This window comes from Heteronotia binoei, chromosome 21 (genome assembly GCF_032191835.1).
Source record: "Heteronotia binoei isolate CCM8104 ecotype False Entrance Well chromosome 21, APGP_CSIRO_Hbin_v1, whole genome shotgun sequence".
Lineage (NCBI taxonomy): Eukaryota > Metazoa > Chordata > Lepidosauria > Squamata > Gekkonidae > Heteronotia > Heteronotia binoei.
The window spans coordinates 36,800,137-36,821,281 of NC_083243.1; the positions used below are offsets into that span (position 1 = coordinate 36,800,137).

A 21,145-nucleotide genomic window follows, 5' to 3' on the forward strand; every position below is an offset into this window, starting at 1 on the left:
GACTAACTAAAAAAAAGAGCAAGTAGGCATGGCAAACAAGTCAGGAGAAAAACGAAACAGGAGGATGGCTCAGGGATAGACTGTAAAAATTATTGGGACTGTGGAAGGGCAGAAGAGAGTGGTGAGTGAGGGGAGGCAGTAAAGTTAGAGCACAAGGAGGAAGAAAAGGCAGAGCTGGGGAAGAATGAAGGGAAACTGGGATCAAGGGAAGTGACATTCACTCTCCTGTGAGTCTTTGTGGATACCTCTCTTTTATTACACATATATTACACATACAAGCACACGTAACAGACATACGTATGAACTGGTATGAAGCAATACAGGACTACTGTGACTTCCACTGAAGACCATTAATGATTTAGTCAAACTTAGTAACTTGTAGAAAACATTGATGATAGGAAGTTTTGGAGGTCATTAATTTACTGGATCTTCATAAACTGGAAGTGACTTAACAGCACTTGCATACATAGAGATAACATTGTTTTCTCCAAGAGTTCAGCAGACATTTAATGTTCTGACACAGATATTTAAGACTGGGATTCCAGTCCAGTAGCACCTTCGTTAGAGGAAAGTTTGACTCTCAAAAGCTGATATCCCAAAATTTTATTGACCTGTAAGGAACTACTGGACTCGACCAGACATAGTCGACCAACATAGCTAGGCTTTCAAACACTGACACACACACATACATACGGTATATTCATTTTAAAATGTGGTGTTGAAGAAGAGTTTTATGGATACTGTGCACTACTAAAAAGACAAATAAGTTAGTTCTAGATCAAATCAAGCCTGAACTCTCCCAACAAGCTAAAACGATGAAACTGAAGCTATCCTACTTTGGTCACATTATGAAAAGACAAGACTCTCTGTAAAAGACAATAATTTTAGGGAAAAGTTGAAGGCAGCAGGAAAAGAGGAAGACTCAACATGAGAAGCGTGAGACAGACTGCTGGACTAGATGGGCCACCGGTCTGACCAAGCAGGGTGCTCTGTGTGTGTGGAAAAATATGGGGCTGGATTTTATAATCTGCTCACAAGAGGAATTCACAGAAGCAGTTGTTCCCCACTTTTTCCTTTCTTTAGATGCCTCCTGCAATCCACAAAAAGCCTCTGCTAAAGGTCAGGGAATTGTCATGAACAGAAATATACAAGCTCAGGGCCAGGTTAGAGAAATTGTTACTAAACTACTCCCCTTTGTGCTAGCAGAGGAAATATTGGAGCCAGGACTATTTTTGTAGGAAAAGTCCAGCAGGAACTCATTTGCGTATTAGGCCACACCCTTGATGTCACCATGGTTTCACACAGGGCTTTTTGTAGGAAATCCCAGCAGGAACTCATTTGCATATTAAGTCACACACCCTGGTGCCAGGCCAGCCAGAACTGCTTTCCTGTGCGTTCCTGCTAAAAGAAAAGAAGAGGGGGGAAAGCCCTGATTGGAGCTATGCCTAAGGCAGTGATTTTATCCAGTTCTCCCTCCTTACTGCACTCTCCTGCAACACATGGCATTTTGTTCAAACTCCCTCTACTTACAGATGGTAGCATCTAGTCTGTTAAGTATAATGCAAACTAGTATTGAAACATGTAATCCAGTACATAACACATTATAGGACAAAGTGACACATAGTTAAGTCGTATTAAAATTAATGGGGGTTAATAGTGAGCAACTGTGCAAGAATGAATTAGTATCTTTAACTAGAATGGTTTATAATCCTGCACTTAATGGGACACCCAATTTAGGCAGAGCACATTAAACATCTGAGCAATGACCTTAATTATATTGATGGGAATCCACACTAATAAGCGATGGGGGGTGGGCTGGAGGCCCTTTTTTCACTGCTGCTTGTGAATCACCAAAAATGTTACAGATGTCTTTACTTTTCTTAACTTTATTTGATTTATATCCCGCCCTCCCCGCCGAAGTAGGTTCAGGGCAGCTCACAACATAAAATCCCAACAAACAATTAAAATTTCACAACAATTACAAAAATTTAAAATTCCATAATTAAAATGTGTCATAATTGTTCCATCATTAAGAAGTGTCAAAGGTAAGCATGCGAATGAGGCTTGGTGCACAGAAAGCCTATTAAAACTCATCCAAAGAGCATTTCCTCTAAGAGGTATATATAATTCCTGGACTTACTTCATAGAAGCCAACAGCCATCGTGTGTCTGACCGGCACTTCAGGATCATGGCAGAGACAAAAGAATGTAGAGTAGAGTTCCAAATTGAAGTTTTTTGGATCCACAAATACAATCATGGCCTAGGAACAGGAAATAGCAAAGCAAGTGATTTTTATATTGGTGAAGTCACTACATGACAGACCAGTGAACTACCAACATTCCAGATTTCTATTGCTACTCCTCCTGAATTTTGGTTTAATTAATTCCAGAATTGGAGCATGTATCGTTCTGCTGCAGGTTTCAGGTATTTTTCTCAGACTACTGATAAATTTTGTATTGATACAACAATGCAACCCCTTCTCCCAACAGTCTTGATGTAATTATAGGTATCAAGATTCTTCTAAAATCCAGAGAGAAATTCAGATGAGAGGTTTTAGCTGTTTTTTGGACCAAGCTCGACATTCCATATCCTAGAGCCCATGGAAATACATTTCCCTAATCAAAGATGATCATGAAGAAGCAACGGCAAGGAAATGAAATTATATACTCAGCCAATATACTCAGCTACTGAATGCTGTACTGAAAACCATTTTAATGACAAAAGAATCACCATCGAAGGAAGCAATTGCTTCACAGTGGCTTTCTTGGTCAATGTATGCAGTGATCTGTGCAGGGCAAGTAATTCTTCACATTTGCTTGCAAAAAAGCCCCAGACTAGACGTTACATGTGATCCTCATGGGAACTTGCAGCCATTGGAAGATAATTCTGAAGCTTTACAAGGGCCCAGTTTAGACTGTGGTTCAGGGGAAAGAAGGGCTTCAGGCTTCCTCCTGTGCCATTCTCCCAATCTAAAATGGGAAGGGGCTCCATGTTACAATGAATGTGAATAACTGCATGTGCACCCCTCCCCCCATATGGCAAATAACTCCCCAGGACTGTTGTAGGTCAGGAAAACATTGTGGGGGTAGGGCACTGAAATTCCTCCTCCCCCTGCACCACAATTCCAATTTTTTGGACCCCTTGCAAGGCTTTGGAAATGAGCTCCCACAGGGAACCTGCAGCTATCATCCTGCCAGGAGTCCCCGTGGTGATTATGCATTACACATAACATCTAGTTCGGCTCACAGTAACGGGCTCTTGCCAGCTCATCTTGGCAAGCAACAATCAGAGCAGACAGGAGGGTAGCAGCAGCCGTTCCTCTGCCTTTTGAAACTATTTGGTGTCCTTTTCACCTGCAACACCAGTTTTTAAGAGGCAGAGATTCACCTGCTAGTTTCATAGTTCTTGTTCAAGTGTGATATAAGGGGATCTGATCTCTTTAAAGCTAGAAGAGACAGTTATGGCTTTTCGAGAGACTACATGTTTTCTGGTGCTTATTCTAGGTTTTTATGCAGGCTATAAATGGATTTATTGGGGGGGGGGGAGGGGGAACAGAAATTCACTCACTGGTAAGTTGTATGCACAGTTCTTCCTCACTGAGATATACTTCTTTTCCTGTTCTAGCGTCTGGAGCTGTACCTGGTTGTCATTGTGTCCATTTTCCTGCTCTAATCCCAGCGTGCAAAGTTTCTTATAGAATTCCAAAAATCGCAAGTGCTGCTCTGGTGTAAAAATTCCTTCAAACAAAAAAAACAGTATTTTACTTGCATACAACAGCACTTTCAAGGTAGCCTGTGTGAGACAAAGCAGACAGAGTTGCTAGTACTGAACTGTTCGACACCAGTATTCAAATCCCCACTCAGCCGTGACGCTCACTAGGTGATTTTAGGCAAGTCACCCTTTCAGCCTAGCCTTCCATAAAGGATTAGTTATGGAATGATGGCTCAGTAGCAGAACACTTGCTTTGCATGCAAAAGATCCCATGTTCAGAACATGTAGCAGGTGTAAGAAAAGACCTTCTTCTATCTGAGGCTCTGGAAAGCCATTGCTTGATAATATTACTGAGCTTGATGGACCCATGGTGAATAAGGATAACAGGGGTAAGTCCTAGCTCCAGGAACAGTTTGTTCACCCATTCTCAGATGACTGCTCCAAGGGAAGAGTTTGCCTATCAATGTGAAGCAGCAGCAAAGTTCTCAAGAAACTAAGAATTCCACCAAACATACTTGCTTTCTGCAATGAAGCACTTGCAAAGTTGCAAAGGTTGCAACCCAGCTTCAGGCATACATAAAGCCTTGCTCACACGCTAGGTAGGGCTTTTCACTCTGAAAAGCAGTCCTCTGTGCTGTCCCACAGAAAACTTCCTCAAGGCACAAAGCTAAACGCCCACTGCATCTCTGGTCACTTATTTTTCTAGAGAGTGGTTTGCCTTCACTAGAGCCCAGGGTTTTTAAATACTGGAGGATGATATTGTTTTTTTAAAGTCCTGCTGACGGGCATTTCTACAATGTGTTGGGAGTAAATCACTGCTAAGCTATCACGAATCACAAGAGAACAGAGCATGGCGGGTGTTTAGCAAGACTTTGGTTGATTGCGCTCACAAGATGAGTTGTTCCCCAGTCCCTCCTTTAAGGGCTGGAATGAAGGGAATGAAGCGTTGATGTACTTAATCAAGGGGCTCAGGAGGGATCTTGCCATGTCAGAATTAAGAAAAAGCTATCTCTGGCAGCCTGAGAAGGGCCAAGAAAGGGGTGCAGCAGCCCAGAATGATTCAGAGCAGTATCAAACTAGCACTAGCAGATCCATTCTGACAACCTCAATGGCAGCATCCTGTGCTGGAAGGGAGTGGCCTCAAAATATTCCGACAGCAGGACACTGAAACACATTTCTCCCTTTTCTGTTTGCCTTGACCGTGGTCTCTCAAAGCAGAATAAAGAAAAATGGCAATGATTCAGAGACTAGTTCATTATTTATATTGGTTTCAATCCAAGAGTAATTTTCTGATGGGCAGGTTTTGCCAATTCCCCCCTCCCACTGCAGTTCCCCACTTCCTGAGGGTCCTGTTTCCCAGGAACAGCATTATGAAGAGTTCAGTATGTTGTAGAGGGATGGCGAGAGGCAGAAAATGTCCGTTCTGCTGGTGGAAATCCCTCCAATCAGTGGAAAATGACTTCTGGATCCAGCATATTCTAAGTTGTTTAACTATTTTAAGCAAATTTTAGTATGATATGTTCTTTTTCTAATGATATCATCATGCACCCTGAGCTTTTGAGATTAATGCAGGTTAGAAATTTGAACAAATAAATAGATATCCTACATTCTTTAGGAGGGAAATGATAGCTAATTCAGTCATTTAATTATACACGACTCAGATCCTGATCCTGCACACTTGGAGTGTCCCATTTATTTCAGTAGGAAGTGTTTTTAGGATTGAAGCTTTTGGAAAATTCTAACCCAAACATAAACAACAACAACAACAACAAAAAGCATTAGCAACCTCTCTGTCATACCATATAGTCCGTTACAAAGCTTCCCTAAGTGAAAAGATAATGAAACCAGAATAGATTCATCTGCTTTGAAGGATTTTTCACAGAATGATTTCACTAACGGGAGGACAGTTTGACTTCTATCATCTGAAAAAAAAGAAAAGATTATAAAGGTGAGGCAGTGCTGCCCTCTTGGATGTTTAATCAAAATGTGGGCATAAGCATATTAAAACTGAATGTCACAGTGGCAGTCGGAAGAAGTGCTGCAGCACTGCAATCACAGTAACTTTTAAGTCTAAACATACCTGCGTCAAACATTTCCAGCAGATTAACCAAAGTCTCAAAAGCTGCAAGACGTACACTGCTGCCTTCATCCCTTGCTAGTTCTACCAGCTCGGGAAGCACAACGTTTTTAGTCAGCTCTGTCCTATAATTTAAAAAAAAATATCGAAACATTCAGAAGAGACCAAAGCCAGCTACTGTACTATCCACATTTACATCAGAAATAGGTTGGGAGATTCAAGACAAAGCTTGTCTTTCTCCTCACAGACACCTGTGCATCCTCAGAAAGAACCTCCACAAAGAAAAACTGGGTTGGTCCAGCATTCCATGAACTGGAACACAAACACAAGCTCTAGATATACAGAAATACAGACCAGGAAGAATCAGCTGGTAATTAGTTGAGGAATATCCTGCACAATGTCTTGCCTAAGTGGAAATGCAAGTAACTTAGATCAGGGAGTCAGTGTGGTCTTAGTACATTTATGCTTAAACAAGGGTTCTAACACATATGTTTCATTCCATCATTGTCTTTTTGTTCCTCCACCACAAGTTACCTTCCGCAGACACAAGATGCACAAATGGAATGCCCCCTCTCTCAATTAACAACGTAATTTTACTGGCAACTCCTTTCACTCTAAATTAGATTTTATTATAATGCATACAACTCTCTCTTTGTAGCAGTTCTCAAATCATACAATAAATGCTGTCAGCACACTGCATTTAACAAACACAGAAGAATGTGAAACTTTCAAGCTATCTGAAAAGCTGGCAGTGCAATCCTATGCAGACTTTCTCCACTGAAATCAATATGCTTAGACTGGAGTTAACTCTCTGTAGGATGGCACTGAAAAATCCTCTAATTCAGCCCACAAACTGGTGGAGCTATTGAGAAGTCACAAAAAGTGCTTCCAGAAATAAGAGGAATGTAAACTGTGCCTTGAAAGAAAAGAGAGAGAGAAGGCCAGTGATTAGAGGTCAGTAAGGAAAGCATATGGTCACAAGTCATGTTCACTCTCCAAAAAAACACACAGGAAGACAAAAGATACAAGGAAACCAAAACAAAATTAGTGAGATTCTTAAGCAAGCATCTTCTTATGAAGGCAAATCTTTGGTCTCAGGGGTGGGGGTGCACATATCTTCCTATTTAAATCACTTGCTTTCTACTTAACCTGCATTAAAAATATCTGCATGCTCTCCCCACTCAGGACCTGACATATTTCCCCATGATAATTGGTGATGAAATGCCAAAGTTGAGCAGCTCGTAAGTGGAGACAAAGAATGAATATCATGGAAATAGCCATGGGTGAGTCCCTGGGTGAGAGGGACAGTCTATATTTAAAGACACTACCGTAGGTCTTCTTCTAGCACCTGCTACCTGAGATCCTTTTCAAATGGAGATGCTAGGGATGGAATTTGGAGCCTTCTGACTGCCACAGCCTCTCCCAGACATATGCTATAGGTACACTGTGCTACCTTGTACCCTCACTTTAAGCATCTGCACATTGCCTATATGTGTGGTTGCCAACTATAATGTGCAACAATTCTTCTTGTGGTTATATATTAACATCACAATCGGGGCTGGTTGCTAGCATTTTCGACACTCCAAGCAAGGGGCACGTACTGCCCCATCACCCCAGCTCAGCCTTCCTGGGTCTGTGCCGAAGCAGACCTGGGAAGGGGCTGAGCAGGAACAGTGGTGCGGCATGATTACACAGAGCAGCAGGGCATGAGTGGGGAGGGGCACCCGCCCCCCCATCCCATGGCCAGGTGGCACCATAGGCGGCTGTCTACCTGGCCTACTTGGATATGCCAGCCCTAATCACAATTCCTCAGGAACTATCTATAAAATATGTAATATTCATTCAAATTGTGCTCACCCTATTCCTTGGGCTATGTGCTCCAGTTGCCGACACATGCAGGAACGAACTTCGTATTCCACATCCTGGCAGAGAGATTTCACCAGTGGAAGAATTTCCCGTTTAATGCTAAAAAGACAATATTAAAAAATTAATTAATGCACGGAAAAACTGATCTCTTTGCAGCTGACACATCCATTTCCAGTTATGTTAAAGTAAACAGTAATTGCCACATTTAAAAAAAGGTAAAGGTAGTCCCCTGCGCAAGCACCAGTCGTTTTCAACTCTGGGGTGACATTGCTTTCACAACATTTTCACGACAGACTTTTTACGGGGTGGTTTGCCACTGCCTTCCCCAGTCATCTACACTTTCCCCCCAGCAAGCTGGGTACTCATTTTACCGACCTCAGAAGGATGGAAGGCTGAGTCAATCTGGAGCCGGCTACCTGAACCAGCTTTCGTTGGGATTGAACTCAGGTCGTGAGCAGAGGGCTCTGACTGCAGTACTGCAGCTTTACCACTCTGCGCCACGGGGCTCTTTTGTCACATTACATCTTTCCATAACTGCAAAGTTTTTCAGCTCTTCTGTAAGTAAGCCACATGAAGGCACAATGATACAATAATACTGATTTAAACTGCAAAACAAAACTTTAGGAGTCTTCCTTTTAAAATTTTCATATAGTTTGTCCACCTAAGAACTAACATGGGGAGGACTTTGATCTCAGTGGGGTACAGTGCCATTGAGCCCACCCTCCAAAGTATCCATTTTCTTGAGGGAAACTGATCTTTGTAGTCTGGAAACATCATTCCAGGGGTTTCTCCCAAACCCACCTGGAGGCTGGCATCCCTATTCACCAAACCCACCCACTCACCTTGTCTTCTCCTTCCCTGCTGCCTGAGCACAATCCTGGTAGTGGTGGAGACAATGCCCCAGCCAAGCCACTATTCTGAACCATTTTTAGCCCATCATCTCTGCCAGAGAAAGGGGAGAATGTACCAACTTCATTCTGATTTGACTTTGTTGATATCGTCCTAGGGCTAAATTTGATAGGTTATGTGGCATTTGCTATGATGCCAAATCAGACAAAAGGGCACTGTCTGATACCTTCATTCTGAATTACCTTTGTGATATCCTCAAGCAGCCAAATTTCATAGGCTATGTAGTGCAGCTACAATGTCAAACCAGTATGAAGCTAATGCTTTCTGCCCTCACTCTGGCACACTGGGCAGAGGCAGGGAATATAATTGCTAGCACCATGATCACTAAAATGAGCAAATATATTATACCTATTTGCAGACTCCTCTCCCAGAATCCCCGCAAAGGGGAGTTCTTTGCTGATGACAAATAAGGGGGTAAAGTTATAGCAGAGAGGAAACATTTCAACTCAGTGCTCATTTATATTGTTTTGATCTGTTGGCTTCCAACAGATAATGGTCAAGCACACAGAGACATCAGTGCTAAATAATCAATAACACTGAGAACAATGTGTTGGCACAAAAAATTATAAGGCATGTTATCTGCAGCTAGAAGAAGAAAATGGCTTCACAGGATTCCACTCAAATGGCTTTCTTGTTGTACCAGCATATAAATGATCAGAATTGGAACATACCAGTAACTACAGTAATAAGCATCATAAAACCTGTTCTTAAGTCACTGCTGGAAGTACAATGTGCCAGTGCAAATGTTTAAGACTGTGGCACCTGTCTACAAAATAAAACCAGGTTTGTGTTTATTTTATCCTGAATGCAGCTGTGAAGAACCAAGAAAATCTTCACACAGTTTGACAGGCAGATAAAGAATCAGTTGCTTGATGGGATCCACCACGAGGTCTTCAAAAAGCACCTTTCTGCAGGGTTACAGTGGATATTTGCATAGTTGTATAAAGGAGCAGGCACAGTTCTTGGACACCTCTAACTCCCATCGTTAAGACAATGAACAAATGAAGAACACTAATATGAATGTCGAATCCCAGGACACCTGCTTTGGCATTTCTATTACCAACACTAATCCTTTGAAATTTAAGAAAGGCAAAAGGATCCCAAGGCCCTTACAGTGCCATCCTAAATGGAGTATTAAGCCCTCTGACTTAAATGGGCTGAAAGGATGAAGCTCAGCTTAGAAGGGCAGAAAGTGCAAAGGAAGAAGAAACTGGTATCAAAATTGCCCTTGTGCAGGTCCAGGGGCTACCATTTTATGCAACCACCTACTCCTTAACTTGGGGCACAAGTAATAACAACACGCTTGATAAGTATCCTGCACACACGCACAATTAGTGGTGACAGCAAGTGGGATAAATACGGAAATCAGGGTGAAACCAGGTCATTTTCCCATGGCCTTTGGAAATTATTATTAACACACAGAACACTACTTTAAAACAAAAAAACATACACGCATCCAAAGCCTGAGACAATATTGGGCCCCTCATTACAGGTGCAGCGCTGCAAGCGGTCATTCATTCTGATTTGGAAGAGAAAAATACGAATGCACACACAGAGGCAGTCCTTTGTGGCTTGTGTCCACATAAGCTTGTGCATATATTTGAAAGTGGTCCTCACGGCACAGAAACATGTCACTTGAGTTGCAGTCCTAGGAGCATGTTGCTGGGAGCAAGCCCCACGGAATAAAAAAGAAGACCTACTCAGGATTGCTCCCTTTGCCTCCCTATGTAGATGTTTCAATTATTAGGACATCCGAAACACATACAAGCTACTCACATATGAGCTTCAAACTTGTTAGCTAATTTTCCCAAGATTTTACAACTAACCAAGCGAGACTGAAGCGTTTGGGAAAGCTGTGCCTTGGAAACAAGAGGATTCAGGATCTGGAGGGGGGGAAATTGAAAGGGAACAAAAAAAAAATCTAGAGTTAAGTCAAAAAAGAGGCAAAGCATTAAAAACATACATTGGAAATTACTACATGTGTTAAAACTGCTGAAGTCAGTTGTCTAAATGGCTACATACATACCACTACCCCCCCCCACATACACACAATAAAAAAGTTTGCACCTTACTTCATATGACATGAGGTATATCCTTTTACCTTCATAAAAAACCATGTGAAGGTACTGCTACAAAGATTCTACAATGCAGTTCAAAGGAGGATAGATTAAAAGAGTCAACCTCCTCCTTCTTTTGAAGGAACACAAATAACTTGGGCAGGAAAATGTGTAATTGGGATGAAGAAGAGAAATTAGCTATTCTGATAAATTAACCTTTTCCCAGTACACAGAGCACAAGCAAGTTACTAACATCTGACCTCAAACTATCATACTTTCAGCTCTGGACTTCTTACTGCAAAATAAGAGCCAGAGGCTCTGGTGAGTTACTCATTTGCTCCTGAATGTTCCACTTCTTGGGATTAGCATAATGCAAATGGTATCTTAATTCTTAGACTTGTATTCTACCCTGTCCCTGAGGCAGCCAATGTGATAAGAAACTTGGAGCGGAAATTACACACAGCATGCTTTCTACTCCAGATGTTCATCCCCATCCCCATCCCCAAAAGCCAGATGAAGGGCTTGAATCAGAAAGCACAGGTGCGCTTTGTCCTTCCAAGTCCTCTCTCTCTCCTCCTCCCCACCCCCCATTATGCGATGGCAGTGGCTGGGGTGGGATGCTTGGAGCAGGTCCAGTGTGCTTCTTCCTCCAAACCAGGGGTGGAATTCTAGCAGGAGCTCCTTTGCATATTAGGCCACATCCCCTGATGTAGCCAATCCTCCAAAAGCTTACAGGGCTCTTTTTTTGTAAGCTCTTGGAGGATTGGCTACATCAGGGGTGTGTGGCCTAATATGCAAAGGAGTTCCTGCTAGAATTCCACCCCTGCTCCAAACCTTTCCAAATCACCTGGCCACTAGTGGCAACTAGAGCTACCGTAGCAAGGAAAGCGCTCAGGATGCACTTTCTGCTTCAAACCTCCAACCAACAGGCAGCTGATTGGTGGGTCTGGATTTTGAGCTGAAAGTGTGCTCAAAACTCCTCTCCTGCACCACCAGTTACTAGGCCGAGGAGGGGCATGTGGTTTAGAGCAAAAGCACATCCTGCACACTTTCGACTCCAAGCCAGCTCCAGTCACGTTACCACTGAGATCTTATGACATGTTATTACAAGACCTTTGTTCAACACTTTTTCCATTGCAGTCCATGTAGGAGACATTTTTAGGACTGAACTGTGATGCAGCTAGAGAATACAGAATTTTTGGAAAATATGAAAGCATGAGGGGAAATGGTTTTAAGGAAAAAAATTTAAAAATGTAAATTCATTTTTTTAAAAAAACAAATAAACCTAAATGTATTTTTTTCCGTAAGATTCATCATTTATGGCCTAGCATATAAATATTACAATTTGGCATATGCATGAAATGAAAAACTTTGTCTATGGTCAATCCTGAGCAAAGTTATGCTGTTTTAAAGTTACTGACTTCCTTGGACTTAGAAACATTTATAACTCTTCTTAGGACAGTACACCTTTCTGCAAGCAAAACTGTGAGGATACCCAATATCAGAGAGAGAAAAGGTGCAAACTGCTGCACTCTATGCTACCTTAGCACATATATCTTAGTTTTAGCTTTTGCTACCTCAGAGGTAAGGAATAATACATTGAAATTTAAAAACACACATTTGTAGTAAACAAGATAAGATAGAAACAGTCCAACACAGTCAAAATATGATTAGCAACATACTTTGATATCAACACTGAAAAAGACCAACTCTTCAATAGTATACTATCATCATTTAAACAGCCTATCTTTGAAAATATGTTGTATATGTCTATAGTATCCACAGGAATTATCATTCTTTGATGCTGTTCATTGTGTGACATCAAAATCTTCATATGACATGTTCTGAGTGAGTAAAATTTTGTTTTAAAAAGCATTTCTCTCATTTGCAAAGAAAAGGTATTTCAATGATGCTTTTTTAATGCTCCTGGAAATTTCTGATTTTTCCACTGAAAACAAAGCTGGGAAGAATGTAACGGCAACATCTGCCCCCACACCTCCACCCTGAGCATTCACATCTCTATGTTAAGTTAGGTTTAAAAATTAATGAATGAGCAATGGAACCAATCCAGTACTTAAAAAAGGAAAATCAAAGGCTCTCGGGGTAAGATAGTTTTTAAAAGCAGAATAACAGTCTGGAAGAAAAATGGCCCATGGCTTCTGTCTGGATAAGTTACAAAAGGCTTGAGTGTCTTTCATAAGATACAAGGTTTTCCAAGAGAAACTTCAGAAAGCTGAATGTCGATGTGTCTTGGGATGCAATGCGCGCTGACAAAACTATTTTGTGACAGAAACTACTCAAAAAATTATAGTGGTCCAGATGCAACAAAAGTCATTCTGATTTTGTTATCCTTCTTCCAGGAGTGGCTTATGAGGAAGCTCCTATGATTGAGGCATATGAAATCAGAAACAAACCTGAAAAGAAAGACTTGACATTTCCAGCAAATATAACTCAAGTGCTTTTCTGCGCTCTAATTAATTCGATTATGAAAAGGCCTGAGTGCCATTCCAGCACAATGCTAAAAACATCTTGCCAATTATAATCTTCACAAAGCAAGTTACTAAAGTTAATATTATCTTGTTTTACACTGATTCCAGGGAGGAAATGCAACAGAAGTCAATTTAATTTTTCTAAGAGGAGTTACATTAAAGGGACCTAGACCAAAATGAGTTGTGTCTTCCCTAAACCAAGTTTTTAAACTTGTACCCATTAAATGCAATTTTTTTACAAAAACAAAAGAAGATGGATTCTAGTAATTAACATGTTTGTTGTACAAGAAAACAGTCCATAGAGTTTTCCTTTGGTAACGTAGTTATTCCCCTTCAAAGAATTTACAGCTGGATGACTAGAGCATATTGAGACCTTCACATCTGTAAATCCCACTGAAATGTGTAACAATAATAACATTTACCACATATATCATGCTGTTTGAATGTTCAAAGCACTTTGCATACATTATCTGTACAATCTTTACAACTGAGCTGCACAAACTGCAAGCTAGCAAGCGAAGCAAATTCAGCCCTCGGATCATCAGGCCTTCCATAAAGCTCCTATATTTGCGGCATGGTATTGCCAAAATTGGGAGGCTTTTTAAAATCTAGAGGTCTAATATACTTGTACTGGGAGAAGGAAACAACGTCCTTTCATATTGAGATACTTCTCATCCAGAACTTGATGTTTTGAATTAGCCGGTCTTCTGAAGCAGAACTGATTAATTAGGAATCCTCCATTGCTTCTTTTTTAAAAAAAATCCTGAATGCTGTACAGAACATTGTATATACACGACTTGTTACAGCTTTTTGCCCATTTGTCTCTTTTTCTTTCTCATGGATAAGCAGCTACCATGTGGCATGAAGAACATCTGAAAGGTATCTCTACAGATTTATGAGGATGGGAGAGCACTCCCTTCTTGTAGGGGCTCAGAACAATCAGCAGCAGCTAGACAGGCTTCAAGAACTAAGGTAAGTGTGCCTTGGCCTATTTTCTCAGATATAAGAACATAAGAAAAGCCATGTTGGATCAGGCCAAGGACCCATCCATTCCAACACTCTGTGACACACAGTGGCCAAAGCTCAGGTGCCATCAGTAGGTCCACCAGCAGGGCCAGACTGCAGAAGCCCTCCTGCTGTTGCCCCCCAAAGCACCAAGAATACAGAGCACCACTGCCCCAGATGTATTGATCCATCTATACTTTGTGGCTAATAGACACTCCTGGTCCTCTCCTCCATATGTTTATACAATCCTCCTTGAAGCTGTCTATGCTTGTAGCCACAGCCACTTCCTGCAGCAGCAAATTCCACATTACTCTTTGGTTAATGACGTACTCAATTATTGATTTATTAATTAGATTTTTATCCTGCCATTCCCAAAGTGGGCTCAGGGCAGGTAACATGAAGTTGCATGGACATTAAAAACCAGCTAATACACAATCATTAATGGTGAAATAAATATAATAATTCAGAATCTCCCCATAAGCTGGACAGATGGTATGGGAGTCACACCAACTCATTATGTCATATCAGGACTCCATATGGGGCGGATGGTCAGGGCAGCTTCTGTTCAGGGAGGCCAAATACTTGCATGTCCATTGCCTCAGTCCAAAGCCTGGTGAAACAGCTCGATTTTACAGGCCCTGTAGAACTGCAATAAGCTCCTCAGGGCCCTGATCTCAGGTGGAGGAACGTTCTTCCAGGTGGGGGTCAGGACAGAAAAAGCCCTGGCCAAGGCTAAGGGGACATCCTTTGGGCCAGAGATAATGGGTAGATGTTGATCAGCAGAGTACAAGGCTCTCCAGGGGCTATATGGGGAGAGACAGTCCCTTAGATATGTTGGTCCCTGGCTGGTCAAGGCTTTAAAAGTTAATTCCAGCACCATGAAGTGGATCCAAATCTCAACTGATAGCCAGTGCAACTGGTGGAGCACCTGCTGAATACACGACCACACAGGCATTGCACTCAGCAGGCAAGCTGCCATGTCTTGCACCAGCTGGAGTTTCTGCATCAGATTCAAGGGTAAGCCCGTGTAGACCAAGTTATAGTAATCTGTCCTGGAAATGACCATTGCATGGATTACTATATCCAGGTCCTGGGTGGAAAGATACGGAAGCAATTGCCTGATCTGCCGAAGGTGATAAAAGAATTACTTTCCCCCTTTTCTCACAATACAAGAACTAATGTGCACTCAATGAAATCAATGAGCAGTAGGTTTAGAACAGATGACCTCTGGAAACAGCTGGATCAAGACGGGTCAGCACTGCTGTTACTTTTTTATCTAGTGGCAGCATTTGACATGGTGAACTATGATCGGTTGACCCACCACCTCACTGACATAAGAGGTAGGGAGACTGCCCTACAATGGTTTTCCTCCTTTCTTCTTGATTTGGGACAGAGGGTGGTACTTGAATGTGGAGTGCTACAAAGGGGCGATCCTCTCACCGTTGCTGTTTAACATCTATATGTGCCCCACCTCCCAGCTGGCACAGAAATATGGGCTGGGTTGCCATCAGTATGCTGTTGATGGATGGCTGTCCAGATTCCACCCCAGAAATGCAGGGCATTAGAAGCTGTGGCTGGGTGGTTATGACAGAATTGGTTGAAATTGAACCCATCGAAGATGGAGGTTCAGTGCCTGAACTGGGGCAGGGAGGTTCAGGAACCAGGCTTCTGACCCTTGAGAGGGTGCTGCTAGTGCCTGCACCAAGGTTTAAGAGCTTAGAGGTAACCTGCCATGGCTTTAGAAGCCGTGGCAGGTTGGTTGCAGTTAAGCCAGCTGAAGCTAAATCCAACTAAGACGGAGGTCCTGTACCTGGGTTGGGGGTGGTGGTGGTCAGGATCGGGCATCTGACTACCCACCCTAGATGGTGCCAGCTCAGAGGGTGAGGAGTCTGGGGGTGATACTGGATGACTCCCTTTCTATGGAGACCCAGGTCACAACAGTTGCGTGATCTGCCTTTCACAATCTGCGACAGGCCAAACAGCTGATGCCCTATCTGACATCCCAGGACCTAGCTACAGTGATCCATGCAATGGTCACTTCCAGGTTGGATTACTGTAACTCGCTCTACACAGGCTCACCCTTGAGATTGATCCAGAAACTTCAACTGGTGCAAAATACAGCAACGCGGCTCCTAACTGGATTGCCTATACGAGCAAGCAGTCGACCGATGCTGCACGCATTGCATTGGTTACCAGTTAAGTACCGGATCCGCTTCAGGGTTTAGTATTGACATTCAAAGCCTTACATGGCCTGGGACTGACATACCTGCGGGACCACCTCTCCCCATATGAATCCCGAAGGGCCCTGCGATCAGCCAACAAACATCTTTTGGTTATCCCCGGCCCCAAGGACATCTGACTTGCCTCGACTAGGGCCAGGGTCTTCTCGGCCCCGGCCCCAACCTGGTGGAATCAGCACCCGGTGGAGATACGGGCCCTACCGGATCTGTTAGCTTTCTGTAGGGCCTGTAAGACAGAGCTGTTCCGCCAGGCATTTCATTGAGGAAAGCGGGCGTCCTTTGCTCTATTGCCTATACCACTGGCTACCCTTCCCCAGTGATCTATCATCTGAACCACTACATCTGGGCCACTGAAATGATTAGACCTAAATTTGCACTATGTGCTGCCCACCTTAGTTATTTAATGCTGATATAATGTTGTTGTTTTAATTATATTTATTGGTTTTATTGTATATGACTGGTTTTTATTTGTATGTGATCCGCTCTGAGCCCATCTGGGAAAGGGTGGAATATAAATGGACCAAATAAATAAATAAATCCTGGATGCCTCACTTTCTATGGAGGCCCAGGTCACCACTACAGCCAGGTCTTCCTTCCTCTATCTTCTCTATCGTATGCATAATTCTGTAAACCTCTATGAGGTCACCTCTCAACTGTCATTTCTCCAAGCTAAAAAGCCCTGACCTCTTTAACCTTTCTTCATAGGGATCGTGTTCCATCCCCCTAATCACTTTAGTTGCCCATTTCTGCACTGTTTCCAAAGCTATAATATCTTTTTTTGGGTACAGTGACCAGAACTGTACAGCATTCCAAATAAGGCTGCACCACAGATTTACACAGGGGCATTATGATACTGGCTGATTTGCTTTCAATCCCCTTCCTAATAATAAGAATATAAGAATCGCCCTGCTGGATCAGTCCAATAGTCCATCTAGTCCAGCATACAGTCTTACACAATGGCGAACCAGTTCCTCTGGACAGCAAACAATAGGGCACAGAGGCCGAGACCTTCCCCTGATGTTGCCTCCTGGCTCTGGGATTTACATTATTAGGGCCTCTGAATGTGTAAGTTCCCCTCAGTCACCATGGCAAGTAGCCATTGATAGACTTATCCTCCATGAATCTATCTAATCCCCTTTTAAAGTTGTTTATTCATGTGGCCATCACTACATCCTTTAGCAGTGAATTCCACATTTTAATCACTCCTTGTGTAAAACAGTATTTCCTTTTGTCCATCCTGAACCTAACACCCATCAGCTTCATTGGATGCCCTCAACTTCTAGTACTTTGGGAGAGGGAGAAAAAATTGTCTTTGTCAACTCTCTCCATCTCATGCTTATTTTTATAAATCTCTATCATTCCCCCTCCCCAATCGACTCTTTTCTAAACTGAAAAGTCCCAGACTCTTCAGACTTTTCTCATAGGGAAGATGCACCAACATAATCCCCAGCATAGAATTTGCCTTTTTTATTGCAGCTGCATACTGTCAACATCTTCAATAAGTTATCCACCACGGTTCCAAGATCTCTCCTGGTCAGCTGATGCCCACTGGGCCTGCTTCAGCAGATCCCTCTGGAGCTCCTCACAGTGCTCCTTGGTTTTCACTGCCCTGACCAACTAAGTGTCATTCACAGACTTAGCCACTTTGCTGCTTACTCCCAGGTCCAAATCAACAACAACAACAACAACAACAAAATTTTATTTGTATCCCGCCCTCCCCGCCGGAGCAGGCTTCATTAATGAAGAAGTTAAAAAGTACCAGATTTAATATTGAGCATTGGTTATTGCCTTCCACTGTGAATACTGCCTGTTTATCCTCACTCTTGGTTTCCTGTCAATTAACAGTTTTTAATCTATAAAAGGACTTTTCCTCTTATCCCATGACTGCTGAGTTGACTTAGGAGCCTTTGATGAGGAACTTTTACAAAACATGCTATGGAACAACATCTACTGAGTCATTCTTGTCTACATGTTTGTTCAAAGAACTCTAAAAAGTTAACAACATAAAAACGTAAGAGAAGCCATGTTGGATCAGGCCAATGGCCCATCCAGTCCAACACTCTGTGTCACACAGTGGCCAAAAAACCCAAGTGTCATCAAGCAGTCCACCAGTGGGGCTAGAAGCCCTGTCACTGTGCCCCCCCCAAAAAAAACCCCAAGAATACAAGTTAGTGAGAAAAGCTCTTCCCTTACAGAATTCATGCTGATTCTTCCTCAATAGCTTTTGTAAGGAGCAGAGACAGGCACAGGGAGACCACTGCCACATCTACACAGGACATTTATATCAACCGGTCTTCCTCAATAGCTACGGTTAACTTTTACGGGTCTTTTTCTTTTCTTCTTTTGGTATCTTTTAAAAACAGCTTCCCCTATTTGCTCCATTAATGAGGCATCCCCTCAGCAGAAGGGTGACATGTGAATTCAGCCATAACAGTACTTAAAATGAATGATGAAGGTGACAACCAGCGGTTTGCCTAGGGAAAGCCTGTGAGTTCATGGCTGAGATGAAATTTGAAGAAGGGACTTCTTAGCTCTCAGATCACCTTTTGCCACTAAACTGTACTGATCTCTACTCTAAAGCCCAGTAGGTGCATTTTGCAGCCATCACATTCATTATTTCAAAATAACAAAGCACTACAGCCAAAGTCAAAAGAACCTCAGCTTTTATTGAAAACCAATATTTGAAAATCTGTTGCTTGCAAATGTTGCATTTTTATCAGTTACTGTTTCTACTGATGACATCAAAACTCTGCTAGGACAACATATTAATGCATACACACACACACCCCTTTATTGGCATAAGAACACGAATATCTATTTATGAATATATAAAGCACTTTTCTTTATTGGACTGAAATGTACAAGAAAAACATTAGAACAGCAGCAACACCTACAGAGGTAGGCTTTTACCAGTGGTTTTCTTTTCATTTACAGTAGATTGTAGGCCCTCCCTGTTTAAGTGACAACATGTGGAACAAATGTTCAGAAAACTATAAAGCATGATCCATCCCCGCCTGTGAATGCAGATGGATTGCGCCTGTCAAGAGAGAAAAATATTACCTCGTGTCTGATGGTTTCTTTTGGTAAAGCTTCTATTGCAGCAAGAAGAGTTTCCAGCCACGCATTACTGACACCTACAAAGCAAATAAACACGTATTTGCATGTGCATGTTATATCACAGGTTCCTTTCAGTTACAGCCTCACTTCACAATTCTTAAATGACAAAACTGCAATGCTTTTTAAAAGATTCACACATTGCATGTTTTGACTGAAAAAGGGTTGGTCAGAGTTCAGGAGCTTTAATGGTAATTTTAGCAGACTACTATCTAAATCTCCTGATTGCCCCAATTCTTTGTATGAGTCCCCTCTAGTCCATGTAGCTCACATTAGGTTCATTTATCTAGCACAACAGCATTGCTTAAATAATACACTTTTTGACTGATTATTTTGGAACTTCCTGCCCTCCCCTCCTTCAGTAAATCCCCCAGACAAATGATGTTCTCTATAATTGTTCAATTTGGGACAGCTCCCTGTCTTTGCCAGGCTGCCTCTTGATCTAGGGCATCATGTTTTTTTTTCTTTTGTGCTATTCCAACAAAATCAGGGCAGCTGGCAGTTCCACAACCATGGCATGAGATCCGCTCTGAATTCGATCCATTTGTCTCTGGACCTCAACCCAAATAATAGTGGACTAAGTGGAAGTACAGATAGCAAGTGTGAGCTATGGCCCTTCACATTTTAATGTATTTAAATGAAGATGAAAGGAAATTACAGCTAATCAACAGCAATACTGCATACCACATGTTTAATAAAGCACAGTCAGCTGGCAAGCTCACACTGTAGCACAGGTTTATTATTTTTTTTTCGGTGCATGCACTGCTTTAAATAGTATGTCACTGAGCAAACAAAAAAGCATAGCAAGCTAAGAAATCAGCAGCTTGTCATGCCCCTGACCTGCATCTCTGTGCTCCAGATTCTGTAGAATGATGTGTAGGAGGGAGTGGGTGTAAGTATGGATGGATATTGACTCCTCTTGTAGAATAGTCAAAAATGAAACAGCAGCTGTTAACTGCATTTCCACCCCTGCAACAGGCAGGACCTCCTGTGTAATCAGAAAGAAGATTTAAGCAAAAGAATGAGATTCACAAGGTACCAAAGGAAAATTCATCAACCATTACAGAAGGTAAGGGTATGCCCAGTCCAAAAATCACCCATGAGAGAGATAAACTGCATGGTAAGGAAGAAGAATAAGGAAGGCAACACCTGAAAATGGTGCCATATCCCACTCTGTCGCCCATAGACTGCCTGAGGAGTTTCTTGCCAAAAATATGCCCAGAGGTTTTTCTGCAAATATGTTATCAAATAGAATTCAACAGCACAACCATTTTGGATTGGGCCACAGGCATGCAGAATGCACATTTGGCTATACTGGATTTTGTTGCCTGTTACAGGTGCTATCTTGAACTTCAAAATGACTGGCAAGACATCACTCTTGTTGTCAAAGCAGTGAAACCCATCAGAAAAGCTGAGAATTTAAGTGGCCTTGTGGTAAAACAGATGATAAAACATACACATAAGCTCTGCCCATTCATAAAAGTCACAGGTTAGCTGGCTAACTGGCTCAGATCCTGCCTTGATTTCCACAGGGGCAAGGAGTAGTGGGAATTTTGGCCAGTCCCTCCTTCACACACTCTGAATTGCTACTCCTAGGACAGGGAAACCCTCCCTCCAGAATATGGGGGGGCCTCATGCAGAAGGGGGAATCAGCAAAAATTGCCAGTGAAAAACTAG

At 42.3% G+C, this 21,145-nt stretch overlaps 1 protein-coding gene across 2 annotated transcripts in view; it reads right to left on the reverse strand.

The window, feature by feature from the left end:
- PPP4R4 (protein phosphatase 4 regulatory subunit 4) overlaps positions 1-21,145 on the reverse strand; it is a 142,000-nt gene that overhangs the window by 37,562 nt on the left and 83,293 nt on the right. For both annotated transcript variants that reach the window (XM_060261119.1, XM_060261120.1), the window contains exons 4-11: positions 20,309-20,456; positions 19,415-19,488; positions 10,340-10,446; positions 7,646-7,753; positions 5,792-5,913; positions 5,511-5,633; positions 3,568-3,737; positions 2,141-2,260 (exon numbers count right to left, since the gene is read on the reverse strand). In XM_060261119.1, the coding sequence (XP_060117102.1) occupies positions 2,141-2,260; positions 3,568-3,737; positions 5,511-5,633; positions 5,792-5,913; positions 7,646-7,753; positions 10,340-10,446; positions 19,415-19,488; positions 20,309-20,456 (972 nt within the window). The remainder of the gene's footprint in view (positions 1-2,140; positions 2,261-3,567; positions 3,738-5,510; positions 5,634-5,791; positions 5,914-7,645; positions 7,754-10,339; positions 10,447-19,414; positions 19,489-20,308; positions 20,457-21,145) is intronic.